The sequence below is a fragment of the Myxocyprinus asiaticus genome, chromosome 12, assembly GCF_019703515.2.
Source record: "Myxocyprinus asiaticus isolate MX2 ecotype Aquarium Trade chromosome 12, UBuf_Myxa_2, whole genome shotgun sequence".
NCBI classification, from domain to species: domain Eukaryota; kingdom Metazoa; phylum Chordata; class Actinopteri; order Cypriniformes; family Catostomidae; genus Myxocyprinus; species Myxocyprinus asiaticus.
This window is the reverse complement of record NC_059355.1, coordinates 48434633-48452179: the sequence shown is the minus strand read 5'-3', so window position 1 is coordinate 48452179 and position 17547 is coordinate 48434633. Positions and strand designations below refer to the sequence as shown.

General features: G+C 36.1%; 1 protein-coding gene across 1 annotated transcript in view; it reads left to right on the top strand.

The window, feature by feature from the left end:
- The window catches only part of LOC127449602 (solute carrier family 12 member 5-like), a 153584-nt gene that overhangs the window by 114001 nt on the left and 22036 nt on the right, over nt 1–17547 (top strand). The window contains exons 7-17 of the mRNA XM_051713137.1: nt 3345–3592; nt 3863–4074; nt 5853–6020; nt 6292–6390; nt 9001–9058; nt 9138–9312; nt 10442–10560; nt 12515–12613; nt 12720–12839; nt 13131–13235; nt 17123–17291. Of these exons, the coding sequence (XP_051569097.1) occupies nt 3345–3592; nt 3863–4074; nt 5853–6020; nt 6292–6390; nt 9001–9058; nt 9138–9312; nt 10442–10560; nt 12515–12613; nt 12720–12839; nt 13131–13235; nt 17123–17291 (1572 nt within the window). The remainder of the gene's footprint in view (nt 1–3344; nt 3593–3862; nt 4075–5852; nt 6021–6291; nt 6391–9000; nt 9059–9137; nt 9313–10441; nt 10561–12514; nt 12614–12719; nt 12840–13130; nt 13236–17122; nt 17292–17547) is intronic.

Sequence of the window (17547 nt, the reverse complement as noted above, 5' to 3'; positions counted from 1 at the left end):
AAGAAAAAAAAGCATTTTAATTTTCTTTAAGCAAAATCGAATTTCTTATTTCTTTCTTTTAATTTTGGAGGTGAAATATATCCCAGACGTGTTCTTGAGAGGTTTCGTAAGATTCACCCAAATAATTATTTTTAGCGTTCTTATTAGGGGGAAAAAAATATGAATTGGTTTAATGAACTATGCAATATGTTGTTCTTGGAGCCGTTAAATTTGGTGTTGAATATCATTTAGGCCAGGCCTGTAATAAGGACTAATGGCAGGCCATTTGCAGTATTAATTCCACGCTTGACTGGTTCAATTAGCACTTGTAGAACTGAACTCAAGTTTGCACGTATAACAATTCTGCCTGTGTCAAATCTCACCAATTTCTTTTTATTTTCTCCATATATGTCTGTTTAGTGTTCATCTTCCCTTTTTTCACAGGTTTTCTCTCCTTGTATTCCTCTTGTTTTTCATGCTGTTTGTTTGAAAGGCCTTTCTAAATTAGTTTTTATTAGTAGTACCGTTGTTTTATGTTTAACTTGTCTCATTCATATGTTTAATGCTCCTCAATCTATTTTGAAATTCTATTTTTAAACAGCCTGATCTCATGAACATTACGTGACTGAGGCAATATTTTTGAAAATCGAAATTACGTGCTTCATAACACATTTTGCTGAAGTTTCCCAGTGAAATGTCCAGCAGGGGGCGCCAAAAGCCATTGAAATGGTGTCGTAATCAGACGAGGTTTTTAAGGTGAAAATTAGATAGTTTTAATGAGTAAAACATACGTTACTAACCTAAAACTTTAACCTAAACCTAACCAGTAGTGATCTATAATCAAATAAGAGGTGAACAAAACAGACAACCTACATGAAAAGCACATTTTCTGAAGCAAACACTTCTATGACACTTTTGTCTCACCTGTCAGCTCATGTGTTCGGCTGGGCTCAAACCGTGTCCTTCCGAGTCCAAAGTCCAACACTCTATCATTGAATAAGTGTATAAATGTAGGTGGGTCTGTAATACAAACACTAAAATGTATCGTTTTTCAAATTATGCATTTTAGTAAAAGTGTTTCGATATCATAACATAGCTGTGTGAGTAATAGTGTGAAAAATATGTGTTTATAAAATCATAATCAGCCATTGTATTCGTGATTTGTGTGAAAGTCAATAAAACGCACAGTTGTTGTAGCACCTCTAGTGTTCATTTCACCAGGAAACTGCAGCGAAACAGAAAGTGGCATGTAAAACTCAGTTTGCAAAGACGTAACGTTCATTCTATGAGACTAGGTTGATTTTAAGCATTTGCAATATAAAATAAACTGATTCCCACAGTCATGTAACACCTGGAATATCAGGAACAAAAAAATTAGACCTGGAAAAGTCATTGAACAATCATGGACATTTCTATAGTGAATATATATTTTTTCTAGTTTTTCTCTGCTATAAAAGATTTCATGAGCTTGCTCTTGTTTTGTTTTTGTTTTTTCTTGCTCTTGTCTAGAATAAAACTTGCTCAAAAGCCTGAGTGTTGTCCGATTTGTGAGTGAGTAGTTATTTTGTGTCAGTCCTTTTCAATGAATTCCAGTTTACAAATTGGTCTAAACAATTAATTAGCGGATCGACTGAAATCAAAATGATTTAAAAAAAAAAATCTGTATCCATTAATCACAAATTAGTGAATTACTGGAAAGGTTATGAAAAGTCATAGAAATTCATACAAGGTGGGAACCCTGTATAAATCAATAACTCATTACAGGAATAGTTGAACCACAAATGAAACTGTAGTCATTGTTTTGTCACCGTCATGTTGTTCCAAACCCATATACTGTATGTTCATAGTGACCACTAGGGGTGTAACGGTTCTCGTTGAAAAAAATGAACCGTATGGTTCGCCACCCATGGTTCGGTAAGCACTGGCACCGCGGTTCACTTCAAGTTTATTGACGCATCTGGAGCACAAAGTTTTGCGACGAAAATAAAACATCAAATAGACACGCACAGTTACAACCTCCGCTAATGCACCTGAATGGATCTGTAGATGGATACGCTCCACCTGTGTTTCACGCGGGTCAACTTGATGACATCACTGTTCTGCAAGCGTTGTGTGTAGTTGAAAATGGCAAGTGGAGAAAACGAGCTGCTGATAGATAAGCCCCCTGTGTTATTCAAATCTCCTGTCTGGAAACATTTTCTTCTTGCAGACAATTACAACAGCGATGGTCAAAAAACGTTTACAAAACAGGCACTGTTTGCAGACATCACTCGACGCGAGTGCTGTATACTGGTAATACATCGACATTTGATAATTTACGGCGAAATCACCGGGGAAAGATAGCACGTGGCACGCACAGAGCCGCAGATGAGCCGAAACCGCACACACTCCTTTTTGTTTTTAAGCAGGCACTCAGTGCTGATTCGGACAGACATAAAACAATTACTAAAGCGATTGGGGTGTTCATTGCCAACGATATGTTTCCCTACTCCGCTGATACACTATTGATTATATGTGCGGTAGAGTTTGAAATGCATTTTATGTCAATGCATGTAGCGTAATAGTGCAGGTATTAAATTAGTTTAGTAATTAGAGAAAATATTTTTTTAGTTAAAGACCCTAACAAAAATTAACCATGGTTTTACTATAATAATATTGTAGTCACCATGACTGCTGTCGCCATGGTTTTCTTTGCAGAAATCATGGTTTTATAACAGTAATACTGTAGTTTCCATATAGTAACCATGATTATACTATATATTGTAAACATGACAGTAACCATGTTGATTTTGTGGTTACTATATTTTTACTACAAATACCATAGTTAAACTATGGTTACTGTAAAACAATGATTTGTAAAAAGGGCAAACCTGTTAAAGTGTTTGTTACCAAATAGAGTATTCTTACTTTGGATTTGGCAGAAATATAATGTATATATATTTTTCTGAACATTGCAAATACCAAACCGTACCGAAACCGTGACCCTAAAGCCGTGAAACAAACCGAACCATGAGAAATTTGAAAAAGGTTGCACCCCTAGTGACCACAGCTGTGCACAGCTCAAAATAGTCCAAAAACCTCCATAAAAACACTCAAATTTAAGATATTGATGCCAAATACCATAGCTCTATAACTATAGCAATATAATAGCTTTTGTATATGTCATAACTGAACACCAAATCTTTATCATCTTTATAATCTTAAATTCTAATATATATATATATATATATATATATTCTATTTTCTAAATGTGAATAACTCAACTTTTTTAATTTTTCAAAAAAAATTTTTTAATTATTATTATTATTATTGTTTTAATTCATTTATTTATATTTTTTAATTAATTTTCCCCTTTCTCTTCTCAGGTGTACCTTTTACCACAAGCTGCCATTTTTAAGATGGAGGGTTTGGAGGGTGCGGAGGCAGAGGCTGCCATGCTCAACAACATGCGTGTTTACGGCACGATGGTGCTGAGCTTCATGGCTATCGTGGTGTTTGTAGGAGTGAAGTACGTCAACAAGCTGGCGCTCCTCTTCCTCGCCTGCGTCATCTGCTCAATCGTCGCCGTCTACGCCGGAGTCATCAAGACTGCCTTCGAGCCTCCCGTATTTCCGTATGTGCCAAATGAGTATTATAATTACATATAATTTATCACGACGTAGATGTAAAGGTGACAGAACTCCACAAATAATCCCAAATTCCCCATCCTGCTATTGGTCCTGCAAACAGATTGTACCACCCCCAAACTCACACCAATGTTGCTGTGTCGGCTGGAGTTTTGATTCTTATAGCGCCACATTCCTCAGGAAGTCGATCTACAAATAGCTTCTTATGCTTACTGTTGCTAGTTGAACAAATCCCTCACCCTGGTTTTGATTGACAGAGTGTGTGTGCTGGGGAACCGGACGCTGGTGTGGAAGGGTTTCGATGAGTGCGCAAAGGTCATCGAGAGAGAGAATGGCACAGTCACCACCAAACTCTGGCGACTCTTCTGCGACTCAGAGTTCCTCAATGCCACCTGTGACAGCTACTTTGCCAACAATAATGTCACAGAGATTCAGGGCATTCCGGGAGTCACAAGTGGCATTCTGTTTGGTAAATATGAACTTGTATGCATATTGACATGTGAATAAACTCCAAAATAAATTCAGCAAACAACAAACTGGGTCATAAACACACATTAATGAAAATGTTTCTATTAAGCTTTTTTTATTATTATTCTTATTTTTATTCCTATTATAAATCAGCTCAGTATGCTGACTACCACCCCTGGTGTCGCGAGTTTGAATCCAGGGTGTGCTGAGTGACTCCAGCCAGGTCTCCTAAGCAACCAAATTGGCCCAGTTGCTAGGGAGGGTAGAGTCACATGGGGTAACCTCCTCGTGGTCACTATTAGGGGTTCTCGCTCTCAGTGGGGCGTGTGGTAAGTTGTGTGTGGATCGTGGAGAGTAGCATGAGCCTCCACATGCTGTGAGTCTCCACACTGTCATGCACAACAAGCCACGTGATAAGATGCACGGATTGACGGTCTCAGAAGTGGAGGCAACTGAGACTTGTCCTCCGCCACCCGGATTGAGGTGAGTAACCACGCCACCATGAGGACCTACTAAGTAGTGGGAATTGGGCATTCCAAATTGGGAGAAAAGGGGATAAAATAAAAAAAAACTCAAAAATTTGAGTGAAAAGTGATATATATAGTTTTAAATTCACAGTAAATTTTTTGGGATTTCAACACTGGCAGCGCTTAGAGAAATGCACCATGGTACACTATATTTTTATTTATAACTGACATAGGCTGAGAGAGGGCCTACGTCATGTACAGTACACAGGGGTTGATTTTTAGTAAAACTAACATATTTAATCAAATTTTCCTTTTTGTTTTTGTTTTATAAAGGTCATAAAAACTGACTTTTTACCAGGCCTTCATCTTTTATTTTTGGTAATTTTCAAATGACATTTTTTTACTTTTAATATTAAACTGTGTAAATACTTTATAAAAAATTACAATTATTATGTTATAAATTTTTTTTATATATTTTTAAAAACATATTACTAAATGTATGAAAGAGTGAAATAAACAAACTATTTCAATATTTCTTGTGTGAAAATAGACAACAGTCGCACAGTTGTGGCATCATTTCCATCTCCAAACAATTTTGCTTCTAGTTAAGTTAATTCAAAAGTCACTAGTTAACCAAGTGGACAAAAGTGTCAGTGAAGAGCATGCTTGAGATGAAATATGAGACAAAACAAAGAAAAATCAAGGGAAATTTCACTTGTGAGCAGAATATTTTGATTGGGCGTCATTTCTAATTAAGCTGTAATTTTGCTGCAAAGTACACAAATATTATTTAATTGTATGTATTTAGGATACATAAAATGTCAGCTATTAAATTAGCCTCAGCAATACAAATGATTCGTCCATTTTATTTCTAAAATGTTAAAAATGTCATTTCCAGCACAGAATTCTACTGAACACAACACAGAATTAAGAAACTGTGGTTTTCAGAAAAAGTTATGACAAAAAGCATATAAATCTCCTGTGATGCATGCACATACACTGTTGGACACTGTTAGTAGAATAATAAAAAAAAATTAGTGAGAGTGTGGAAAATGTTTTAATAAGACTTTACTATCTAGAAGTTCACAGTGCTAATAGTAAAGACATTTAAATGTAACATTGTAAACACAAACTCCAAATTCCATCAGCGTGGTTCTTATATTATGATTCATAGGTCTTAAAACTTTAACAAAACTGCTTTCTCTCTTCTCTCTGAGTTTACGTGCTGTAGCCTGGAGCTTGCAGAGGAGTTTAAGATTCATTTTCAACTTAATTGTTTTTTTCTCTGTCTGTCCTCTAACACTTTTTTTAGAGAATCTCTTTGGGAATTATATGGAAAAGGGTTCTTTCATTGAGAAGGTTGGGATTTCTGCGGTTGAGGAACCAGAGTCCATCCCAACCAACACAAACCGCTATGTGCTCGCTGACATTACCTCATTCTTTACCATGCTGGTGGGGATTTACTTCCCCTCAGTGACAGGTCAGTCTCACTGCTCTGAAAATCATCAGAAATACGAATATACTAGACAGCAGCCCCCAAAAGCGCTGATGACACTCGCGTTTATACTTTGTTATCTACATTTTTAAGTGTGATTGTAGTGAACAAATGCTTTTTTGGACCACTGTAAATATTTTATATTCCAGTCATTTGTACCTACATGACTCTATATGTCACATTGCTAATACTGAAGCATTCAAATCAAAATTTCACTATACCACCATATTTAATTTCTCTGTGTTCTTTTAAACAGGTATCATGGCTGGATCGAACCGTTCTGGTGATCTGCGTGATGCACAGAAGTCCATTCCTGTTGGCACTATCCTGGCCATCACCACCACCTCCATCATCTGTATCCTCTCAGATATAAACACATACGCACAGAGCGCCACCTGCTGGACACAATCTGTTATAACAGCCTCATGTGACACAGTGGCGTCCAAATCGCAAACAGTCTTGTTTTGAATCTTTTTATGTGATTCGTTCAATCCAAATTTTATTAATCAGAATTCACATTTACTGGCCAAATAAGTTACTTCACAAGGAATTATACTGGGAGTATACATGCCATATTAAGCACTTGTGATATAATTACACACAGTATACAGTTTCTGCACACAATGTCCAGAATGTATAAAAAAACAGTACGATATACATTATATGTATACAATACAAGGTGTGTCAAAAAAAGGAGAATTTCTTGATGGTAAATCTGGAAAATTTGACAAATTTAACAAGTACATACTGTATGTGTTTCACTACAGAAAAGAAAACATAAAATGCCACCTAAAGTCTTAAAGGAATATTCTGGGTTTAATACAAATTAAGCTCAATTGACAGCATTTTTTGCATAATGTTGATTAGCACATTTAGATAAAGAAAAGCAATAATCGCAGTTAGAGTGAGGTACTTACAATGGAAGTGAATGGGATCAATGCAATTAAACACTAAAATACACATAGTTTCAAAGGTATAGCCAACATTATACATGTAACATGATTTCTGTGAAAATAAAATCACTTACTAAAATTATCTGTGTAGTTACACTGGTGGCCAAAAGTTTGGAATAATGAAAAGATTTTGCTGTGTCAGAAGGAAATTGGTACTTTAATTCACCAAAGTGGCATTCAGCTGATCACAAAGTATAGTCAGGACATTACTGATGTAAAAAACAGCACCATCACTATTTGAAAAAAGTCATTTTTGATCGAATCTAGACAGCAGCCATCACTCCAACACCTTATCCTTGAGTAATCATGCTAAATTGATCATTCGGCACTAGAAAATCACTTGCCATTATATCAAACACAGCTGAAAGATATTTGGTTCATTAAATGAAGTTTAACATTGTCTTTGTGTTTGTTTTTGAGTTGCCACAGTATGCAATAGACTGGCATGTCTTAAGGTCAATATTAGGTCAATAATGGCAAAAAAGAAACAGCTTTCTCTAGAAACTCATCAGTCAATCACTGTTTTGAGGAATGAAGGCTATACAATGCTTGAAAGATTTCATACAAAGGTGTACACTACAGTCTTCAAAGACAAAGGACAACTGACTCTAACAAGGACAGAAAGAGATGTGGAAGACCAGATGTTCAACTAAACAAGAGGATAAGTACATCAGAGTCTCTAGTTTGAGAAATAGACGCCTCACATGTCCTCAGCTGACAGCTTCATTGAATTCTACCCGCTCAACACCAGTTTCATGTACAACAGTAAAGAGAAGACTCAGGGGTGCAGGCCTTATGGGAAGAATTGCAAAGAAAAAGCCACTTTTGAAACAGAAAATCAAAAAGAAAAGGTTAGAGTGGGCAAAGAAACACAGACATTGGACAACAGATAATTGGAAAAGAGTGTTATGGATCTTAACCCCATTGAGCTTTTGTGGGATCAGCTAGACTGTAAGGTGTGTGAGAAGTGCCCGACAAGACAGTCACATCTATGGCAAGTGCTACAGGAAGTGTGGGGTGAAATGTCACCTGAGTATCTGGACAAACTGACAGCTAGAATAACAAGGATCTGCAAAGCTGTCATTGCTGCACGTGGAGGATTTTTTGATGAGAACTCTTTGAAGTAGTTTTTTTCAAATTCTAATTGTATTTTTTTCATGTTATTAATGTCCTGACTATACATTGTGATCAGTTGAATGCCACTTTGGTGAATAAAAGTACCAATTTCTTTCCATAAGAACAAAATCTGTATATTATTCCAAACTTTTGGCCGCCAGTGTATATCCAATGCTACATCTTTGTCATCACAACAAAACCCTGTAATCCGGATATTGGAGATAACGTTACATAGTAAGGGTAAGTTGGCAATTTTATCACAATAAAATAATGTCAACATGCATATTGTTTACATCTTGTGGCTAAACTTGTGAAACTGTGTATTTTAGCATTTGTGGACTGGCTCCATTGACTTCCATTTTAAGTACCTCACTGTAACTCAGATTTTTGTAATAAACGAATGACGGGTCAAAATAATTTTAATTACATTATGCCACAAATGCTGTTGATTGAGCTTTACTTGTATTGAATCTTAAGGAACACAAACCTGAGGGTGAATCGGTGAATCATTTTTTGAACCAGTTCATTTTGAACGAACGGTTTCACTAAAACGAATCATAGTTCTCAAGCCCTGTCATTCAATCCTTGGAGTAACTAAAAACTAATTTCAAATGCTCAAACCAGTTGATGATGTTTATTTACTCTGAGCTGTAAGGGGTGCAGATTCCGGGGTGATGGGGGGAGGTAACCCCCCAATAATCAAAACAAGCAAGTACAACCCCCCCCCCCATTATTTATACCATGATCAATGGAAACATATAAATGCGTCATGCTGCAACCCCCCCAATGTTCAAGCCAAATCTACACCCTTGGTTGTAACAATTCATAAATGTTGATTATTGCTCCAGACGTCTTTAGCTCTGTTGGGGTTAATGTTCTTCAACTGAAGTATTCAGATATGTCCAGTGTATTGCTGTTTGGTGCCTGCATTGAGGGAACTGTATTGAGGGATAAGTATGTGATTCACAATCACTGCTTTTTGACGTGTGTTTTCTGTGATTGGCTGAATGAGAGGTTAATTCTGTGTTTTCAGGTTTGGCGAGGCTGTGAGAGGTAATCTGGTGATTGGTACATTGGCGTGGCCGTCGCCGTGGGTCATCGTCATCGGTTCATTCTTTTCCACCTGTGGGGCGGGGCTTCAGAGCTTGACGGGTGCACCTCGTCTCCTTCAGGCTATTGCACGAGACGGTGTCGTGCCGTTCCTCAGGGTAGGTGTGCACACACTCCGATATATAATGTATTTTACACACATAAAACTAGTGTTTAGTCTCAGAGTGCCACTTTTAACAATCAGAATGAAGTCTGGTTCACATTACTCATAGTACTTTGACTCCCAGCCAGTCAGACTGGACTAGAGTGCAACAGTAATCCCATTCATTTTCTCCACTGGTGAATTGATTTTTTAAAGGTAACTAATAAACATTTAATGACAGACCTTTCGTGAGCTCTAAGGTTGTTATTCAATGGTATATGCTTCTGTTGAAGCCATCGGTCCATATTATTTCATCTTCAATAAAAAAATAAAATAAATCATGTTTAATAGCAGAACTCCTGGTGAAGAACTACACTACCCATAATCCTAAAGAAAAAGATCCACCAATCAGAGAATCGCAGCAAACAAAGCACGCCAAAAGAGCTGTGCCACTCAAAATAATATTTTAGCCTATTTTTAGGATTTGCGCATTTCAATTGAATTGTGTAATTTTTAATTAGATATATTCAGTATAATATATTAATCAAACTTAAAATATTTAGTTTTTTTATTTTATTTTATTTAAGATTACTCAATTTAATTTGATAGAATTTTGTTATGAAATTAAAATGCGTAAATCTTAAAATTATTTTCTGAGTGAGCACCCACTCTCATGATGCACTGTGAATGACACTATCGAGCTGCTCTCAAACTATTATATACGTATTTGTATATATCTGAATATTTTGCGATACAAAATATATATTTTATATCAACACATTTAAATCAATAGGTCTATGTTTATCCATTGTTTTAAATTAAAATGCATTATTTGCAATGCTTCATGAGATTGTATTTCATTCCCTCATGCTTCAAATTAAAGTTTGTAATGTTGGATTCACATCGGAGCTGGTTGGTTTGGTTCATTGCTTTGAACTCTTTAATAAAGTATTTTATGGGAAAAATACTTCCAAATCTAAGGCGGCTCAAAAGGTGGTCTGGCATCATTTGCGATCTATTTGGGATCTTAGACAGTTATTGGTATTTTTGTGTGCAGTATGCATATGGTCCATGAGCAATCTGTGGGCTGTGTATGTGCGTGCTGTCTGGTCTTGTTTTTAACTGTGCAAATGTGTGTCTTACAGGTGTTTGGCCATGGAAAAGCAAACGGGGAGCCCACCTGGGCGTTACTCCTGACCGCATGTATCTGTGAGAGTGGAATTCTCATCGCCTCTCTGGATGCAGTAGCTCCCATTCTTTCTATGTAAGTGTTGTAGCACATATAAACGCACAATTAACCAGGACAAACATGCACCTGCTCTGCAAAATATTTTTTTAAATAAATCTAAACAGTATCTTTTTGTTTTCCAGTAAAAACATCCTTAAAAACATGATAAATATATTTCAAAAGCACAATTGCATAGATATTTAAGATAAATAAAAATGTATGTTTGTTTGTTTTGTTTAGTTTTTTTTTTTTTTTTTTTTGTCCATTAATATTAGCTTTGAGATTATATATTTGCCTGTTGGCAAAAATAAAATTTACATTTAATCATTTAGCAGATGCTTTTATCCAAAGCGATTTACAAATGAGGAACATGACAAGCAATTCATCATACAGAAGTCAACAATATCTGCAGTATTGCTCTGCCAAGTTCTAATAGTTGCAGATATATCCAAGAGTAACTTTTAGCAGATATATGCATTTAAATTGAACAATATTTATTTCTGTGAAAATGGACCAAAAATATTCATGTATTTGATGTGATTGTCCCCTCACCTTAATAGGAAATACTTTTTAACATACTGTACTGTATGTGTTATGTCTTCTTGCATTTAAGGTTGTTATAGTTTTTAATTATTTTTTATCTCATTTTAGTTTTTTAGATGATTTTTTTTATTTAGTTTCCATTAACAATAATAGCCTTGGTTGCAACTGGTTGTAGTTGTTCTCAGTCTGTGATTGTTAGTTTTAGTTTACTTTTCATTTTTCCCACCAGGTTGACACATTAACTGAGGCAATTTAAATATATTAAAATATGTTTAATGTGTTAATTGTTTAATAAAGTTAATGCATTTACCTAATTTCTCATTATAGTTGTTTAACTCTGTTCTTTGTAATTTAGTGGGGTGTTAATTTGTGTTAAATGTAACTTTAATGAAGTTTCAGTTGATAATATAATGCAAATTAAAATGTTATTTTTAGTTTATTCTCAGTTTTTACAATTACTCTTATGATAGTTACAGTAATTAAAATGTTTTTTTGTTTTTTTTTCTAGTTGAGATTTTTGTTTTAGTTAATGATAATAATATCCTTAGTTGCAATGGCATATTTGTTTACTTGTTTTAAGATAGGGGTGGGGAATGTCATGCCTCAGGGCCGGATAAGGCCACCGAGGCCATTTGAGAAATCATTTGAAAAGCAAAACAATGGCCTTGATTCAATTAACTGGAAAAAATAGTTTTTTAATAATGGTTAAAATACATTTTAATGATAACAACGCAAAATACTGTATAATAGACAGAACTTTCAGTGTTTTTTTTCTTGGTGCGTAAGCACGTAACGGAAAGTGTACACTAATTTTTACCCACAATCAGAAATTGCAAGCAATTGTATGGCCGGCGAATAATTTCGTAAATTCTCGAATAGCCCTTAATGGGAAAAAGGTTTCCCACCCCTGTTTTAAGATAAATTACATTGTTAGTTAAACTTAGTTAGATAAACGTAACTTTTTCACTGTTTTTTGAGATTGTAATAGTTATATAAATGCAATAATATTTTTTTTATATAATGGATTTCATAGTAAAAAAAAAAAGAAAGTCTATTTTTTAAATATTATTATTATTAATAATAATAATAATAATAATAATAATAAAAATCTAAAATAAAAATAAATAAATTGTGAACTTCATATAACAAAAAATAAAATATTTAGTTTTAATAAAAATCAACCCCTGGGATATGAAATTGAGAAAAGATTTATTGTTTTGTTTTCCTCCACAAATTACTGTGTTTTTTGCATCTTTGTGACAAACAACACAGGTCAGGACATAAAGAAAAATAAATGTAACTATTATTATACTAAGAATGAGTTTTCATGGTGCCCAGAAATACAACATACATAATGTCATTTGCGGCCTGTCTCTGATACATCCGTATCTGCCTATTGACATTGTTATTTGTTACGGTTGTTTTCCTGTCTTTATTCACTCCGCAGGTTTTTTCTCATGTGCTACATGTTTGTGAATTTGGCCTGTGCTGTTCAAACTCTTCTGAGAACACCCAACTGGAGACCCCGATTCAAGTTCTACCACTGGTGAGTTTAGAAACCAACACATCCAGCAGATTACTGCGGGTTTACTGTGTCACATGTGTTTGAATGTCTGTATCTCTGCTAACATTTGCTCGCTGTCCTCCGATAGGGCTCTTTCATTCCTGGGCATGAGTCTGTGTCTCTCGCTCATGTTCATCTGCTCTTGGTACTACGCCATCGTTGCCATGGGGATCGCCGGCTGCATCTACAAGTATATCGAGTTTAGAGGGTAAGTGGATTGTGACCTGGCTAGTGGGAGGGGGGGAATCGAAGAAGACAGACTAGAATTGATTTTCACCGTTTAACCTGTCAGGATTTTAGATCCCTCATAATCCGCCCCGACCAACAGCAGCTGAAATCTGCTCCAGTATTTGATTGGTTTAACGCTTTTCTTTTCAAATACTCCTCAAGTCAAGCTGAACACTGACCCGAGACTGTCGGCGGAAATTAAGGAGTGTGGGCCAACATTTGTGTCAGGATTATGGAGTCAGAGTGTGTGAAAAGCTGTGTGTGTTGACAGGGCGGAAAAGGAATGGGGTGATGGAATAAGAGGGCTGTCGCTCAGTGCCGCTCGATTCGCTCTTATGCGGTTAGAGGAGGGACCACCACACACCAAGAACTGGAGGTGAGTGTAAATACTTATTTAAATACCAAAACACTTTTACCATGCCAGCCAGTGGCGAGAGCATTTAGAGAGTTTAGCAACCATAATGGGTGTTTCTTCAACTTTGGGCACATTGAGCACTGTGGACTTCTAGAAAGTAAAGTCTCGTTAAAACATTTTCACACTCGCTATTTTTATTTAAATGTGTCTACTTACAATGTCCAACAGTGTATGTACATGCATCACAGGAACTTTGTCATTTTTGTAATTTCCAGCACATCTCAAATTCTGCATTGTGTTTAATAGAATTCTGTGGAGAAAATGTTGCTGATGGAAATGACTTTTTTTAAAGTTTTTGAAATAAAATAGCCAACTCCTTTGTCTTGCTAAAGCTAATTTCAAAACTAACATTTTATGTGTACTAACTAGACATAATTAAATAATCTTTTCACACTTTTTGAATAATTTAGCAAATTACAGTTTGATTGGAAATGACGCACAATAAAAATATTCTGCTCACAAGTGATATTTACCTTGTTCTTTTTTTTCTTCTCAAGCATGCCCTTCACTGACACTTTTATTCACTTGGTTAAATTTATTGACTTTTGAGACAATTATTTGGTGTGGTGGAAATGACGTCATAAGTGGGGAATAGTCAGTCGTAATGTTTTTTGAAAAATTGATTTTAATAATTTTCACACAATAAATATTGAAATAGTTTGTTTATTTCACTCTTTGTTTATATTATCATAGTTTTAAACATGTAATAATTTTTATTTTTTTAATGGATTTTTATAGTTTATTATTGAAAGTCTGGGGCAAGGCTAAAACTTAAAATCTATAATATATATATTTATATTTATTTATGGATGGATGGATAAATGGATGGATGGATGGATGGATAAATGGATTGATGGATGGATGGATGGATAAATGGATGGATGGATGGATGGATGGATTGATGGATAAATGGATGGATGGATGGATGGATGGATGCATAAATGGATGGATGGATGGATAAATGGATGGTTAAATGGATGGATGGATGGATGGATGGGCAAATGGATGGATGGATGGATGGATGGATAAATGGATTGATGGATGGACAAATGGATGGATGGATGGATGGACAAATGGATGGATGGATGGACAAATGGATGGATGGATGGATGGACAAATGGATGGATGGATTGATGGATTGATGGATGGATGGATGGATAAATGGATGGATAGATGGATGGATGGATGGATGGATAAATGGATGGATAAATGGATGAATAAATGGATTGATGGATGGATAAATGGATGAATGGATGGATGGATGGATGGACAAATGGATGGATGGATGGATGGACGGATGGATAAATGGATTGATGGATGGATGGATGGATGGACAAATGGATGGATGGATGGATGGATGGACAAATGGATGGATGGATGGATGGATGGATGGATGGATAAATGGATGGATGGATGGATGGATTATTTAATTAATATGTTTTCCTTGCATCTTTGTGACAAACACACAGGTCATTGTATATTCTGATTTAAAATTTTGTGCAGAGGTTAGAATTGTTAAAGATGGATTTTTAGATGAATAGTTATTCTTTAGTAGAGCATTTGTAGTTCTAGTGAGGATCAGACTATAGCTAATGCAATTTATTGATTTTTTTTATCCCCTTTTCTCCCCAATTTGGAATGCCCAATTCCCACTACTTAGTAGGTCCTCGTGGTGATGCGGTTACTCACTTCAATCCGGGTGGTGGAGGACAAGTCTCAGTTGCCTCCACTTCTGAGACAGTCAGTCCGCGCATCTTATCACGTGGCTCATTGTGCATGAAACTGCGGAGACTCTCAGCATGTGGAGGCTCATGCTACTCTCCGCAATCCACGCACAACTTACCACGTGCCCCATTGAGAGCGAGAACCCCTAATCACAACCACGAGGAGGTTATCCCATGTGACTCTACCCTCCCTTGCAACCGGGCCAATTTTGTTGCTTAGGAGACCTGGCTGGAGTCACTCAGCACACCCTGGATTTGAACTCGCGACTCCAGGGGTGGTAGTCAGCGTCAATACTCGCTGAGCTACCCAGGCCCCTAGCTAATGCAATTTAAACCATGTATTATGTTGCAGTTCCTGGCGGCAAAATTACAAATATTATTTACTCACTAAAGCCCATTTACTGTATACTCTCATTGGTGCTCGGAGAGTGTTAAGTTTTGACCACCTTTTTATGCTAAGTTTTAATTTAGAATACAATCATTATTAAACTCATTATAAAAAAAATAAAGTAAAATAAAAAATCTTACTAAATCAAAATTGGCACTATTTATTTAATAAATATTTAGTGGCTTATTTTGCTCAATTCATCAATGTAAAGATCCAAAAAAATATATAATGTTTCATCAAAATATTATAAATTTCTCCACCTCTAAAACAACAGTTGTTTTCCGAAGGTCCAATTCTGCATAGGTAAAAAATTAAAATTAAATGAATAATAATAAAAGAATGCTCTTTTATGGAACAATCCAGTCGCTTTTCCACCATCGGACCGAACGGTTCCAAGCGCGGCGAGGAACGGTTCCAGTAGCATTTCCACTTGAGCATGGATCGGCACAGCACGATTACTAACAGCTCTCGGCCCGTGCTGGTGGAATGTCTTTAGTATGTGGCGGCCCACAATTGTCAATTTGCCAACCCCAGAGTAACTCATTTGTTTATAGGTAGCTGACAAAATTCGCTATGGTGAGGTTAATACAATTTAATAAAAAAAAATTAAATGTTTGGTGTATGATTTTACGATGATGATTTTACTAGTATAGTACTTTTTGTTTTCTACACATTTTATTTTTTTTCAGGGGGGTAGTTTACGCTAGCTAGCTCATTAAAGGTGCACTGCACTCAGTATTTTTTTGAATATGTGATCTCGGACTTACACTGACACCTAGGGGCCTGGATGATGCATGATTCAAACACAGTAGTTTTCAATTACAGATGTCATTGTAGAAATTCACGGTAGCTATGATTAATTTAACCCATGAGTTAATGCATCCAACAACAAGGCAATTAAGGAGATTAAGCAAGTAGTATTCAGCTGGTCATGTGATTCTAAAATTGCAGCCCCCATGAGGGGACCCTCTCCATCTAGAATAAAACAGCTTTTATAAGGTTACTGATATGACTATTACAACTAATTTCTTTAGGAGTAAAACTTTTTTAATGAGCAAAAACATTGCTGAGTGCACCTTTAAAAGCCATATAATGTATTATTATGTTACTCGTATAATATTTTGTCAATAAATTTCCTTTTTAGCTAGTCTAGGAACGAACAAAAGATTTTTTTCTCTTTGCTTTTCTTTTTGTGACATGGGACATGTCTTTCCTGTGCTTTAACAGAGTAAAACAATAGTATTTAGCTACAGCCACATAAAAACCAGGGGAAAACTGGAATATGCAATCATACTTCATAGCGCACACGCTCCGATGTTTACCTCTCACGCCATCGCCATTTGACATATTTGTTACGTTCATTCAAGCACTACTGTGGAAAAAGAAACCGTATCCATGCCAACTGGCATGGAAAGGCATGGAATGGCACGGTTTCGCAACGAGAACCATTCGGCCCGATGGTGGAAAAGCGGCTTTATAATGGAAGTACGTACAATAAGTGGCCGGGGTCGTAATCAGTTTATTTTACAGTAATGACCAACTGACTGTACATTTCATGATCCAATCAAATTCTGATGGATTAAGTTCAGCCCTGCTCTATATTTATTCCCCTCGGAATATTCTGTTATACTCGGAAATGTCACATTGTAGAAGTCAAATGCGTTGCGAATGCAGTTTCTTGTTGTCTTTAAATATTAGAATTGTTTTAAAGACTGTCTATGCTCTCCTCTCTGTAGGCCTCAGATATTAGTGCTGGTCAGTATGGACGCTGAGCTCAACGTGGAGCAACCTCGTCTTCTGTCTCTGACCAGTCAGCTGAAAGCAGGGAAGGGTTTGACCATTGTGGGAGCAGCACTGGAGGGAACGTACCTGGACAACCACCATCAGGGGCAACAAGCTGAACAGGTAACAGCATTTAGGGCATCATAGGCACATTCAAATCAGAGTTGTGCAAAATTTCAAATTTAAGAATTGGCTCCCTTTGACAGTAAGAGGAATTAACTGAATTGCAATTCAAAGAAATTCAGCACAGTCACACAACAGAGGAATTTTATCAGTCCAACACAAGTTTTGAGACAGATAAATAAATAAATAATAATTTGGACTACTTTTCCCATTTTTTTTTTTTTTTATTGATTAGACATATTTATCTTAATTAAGT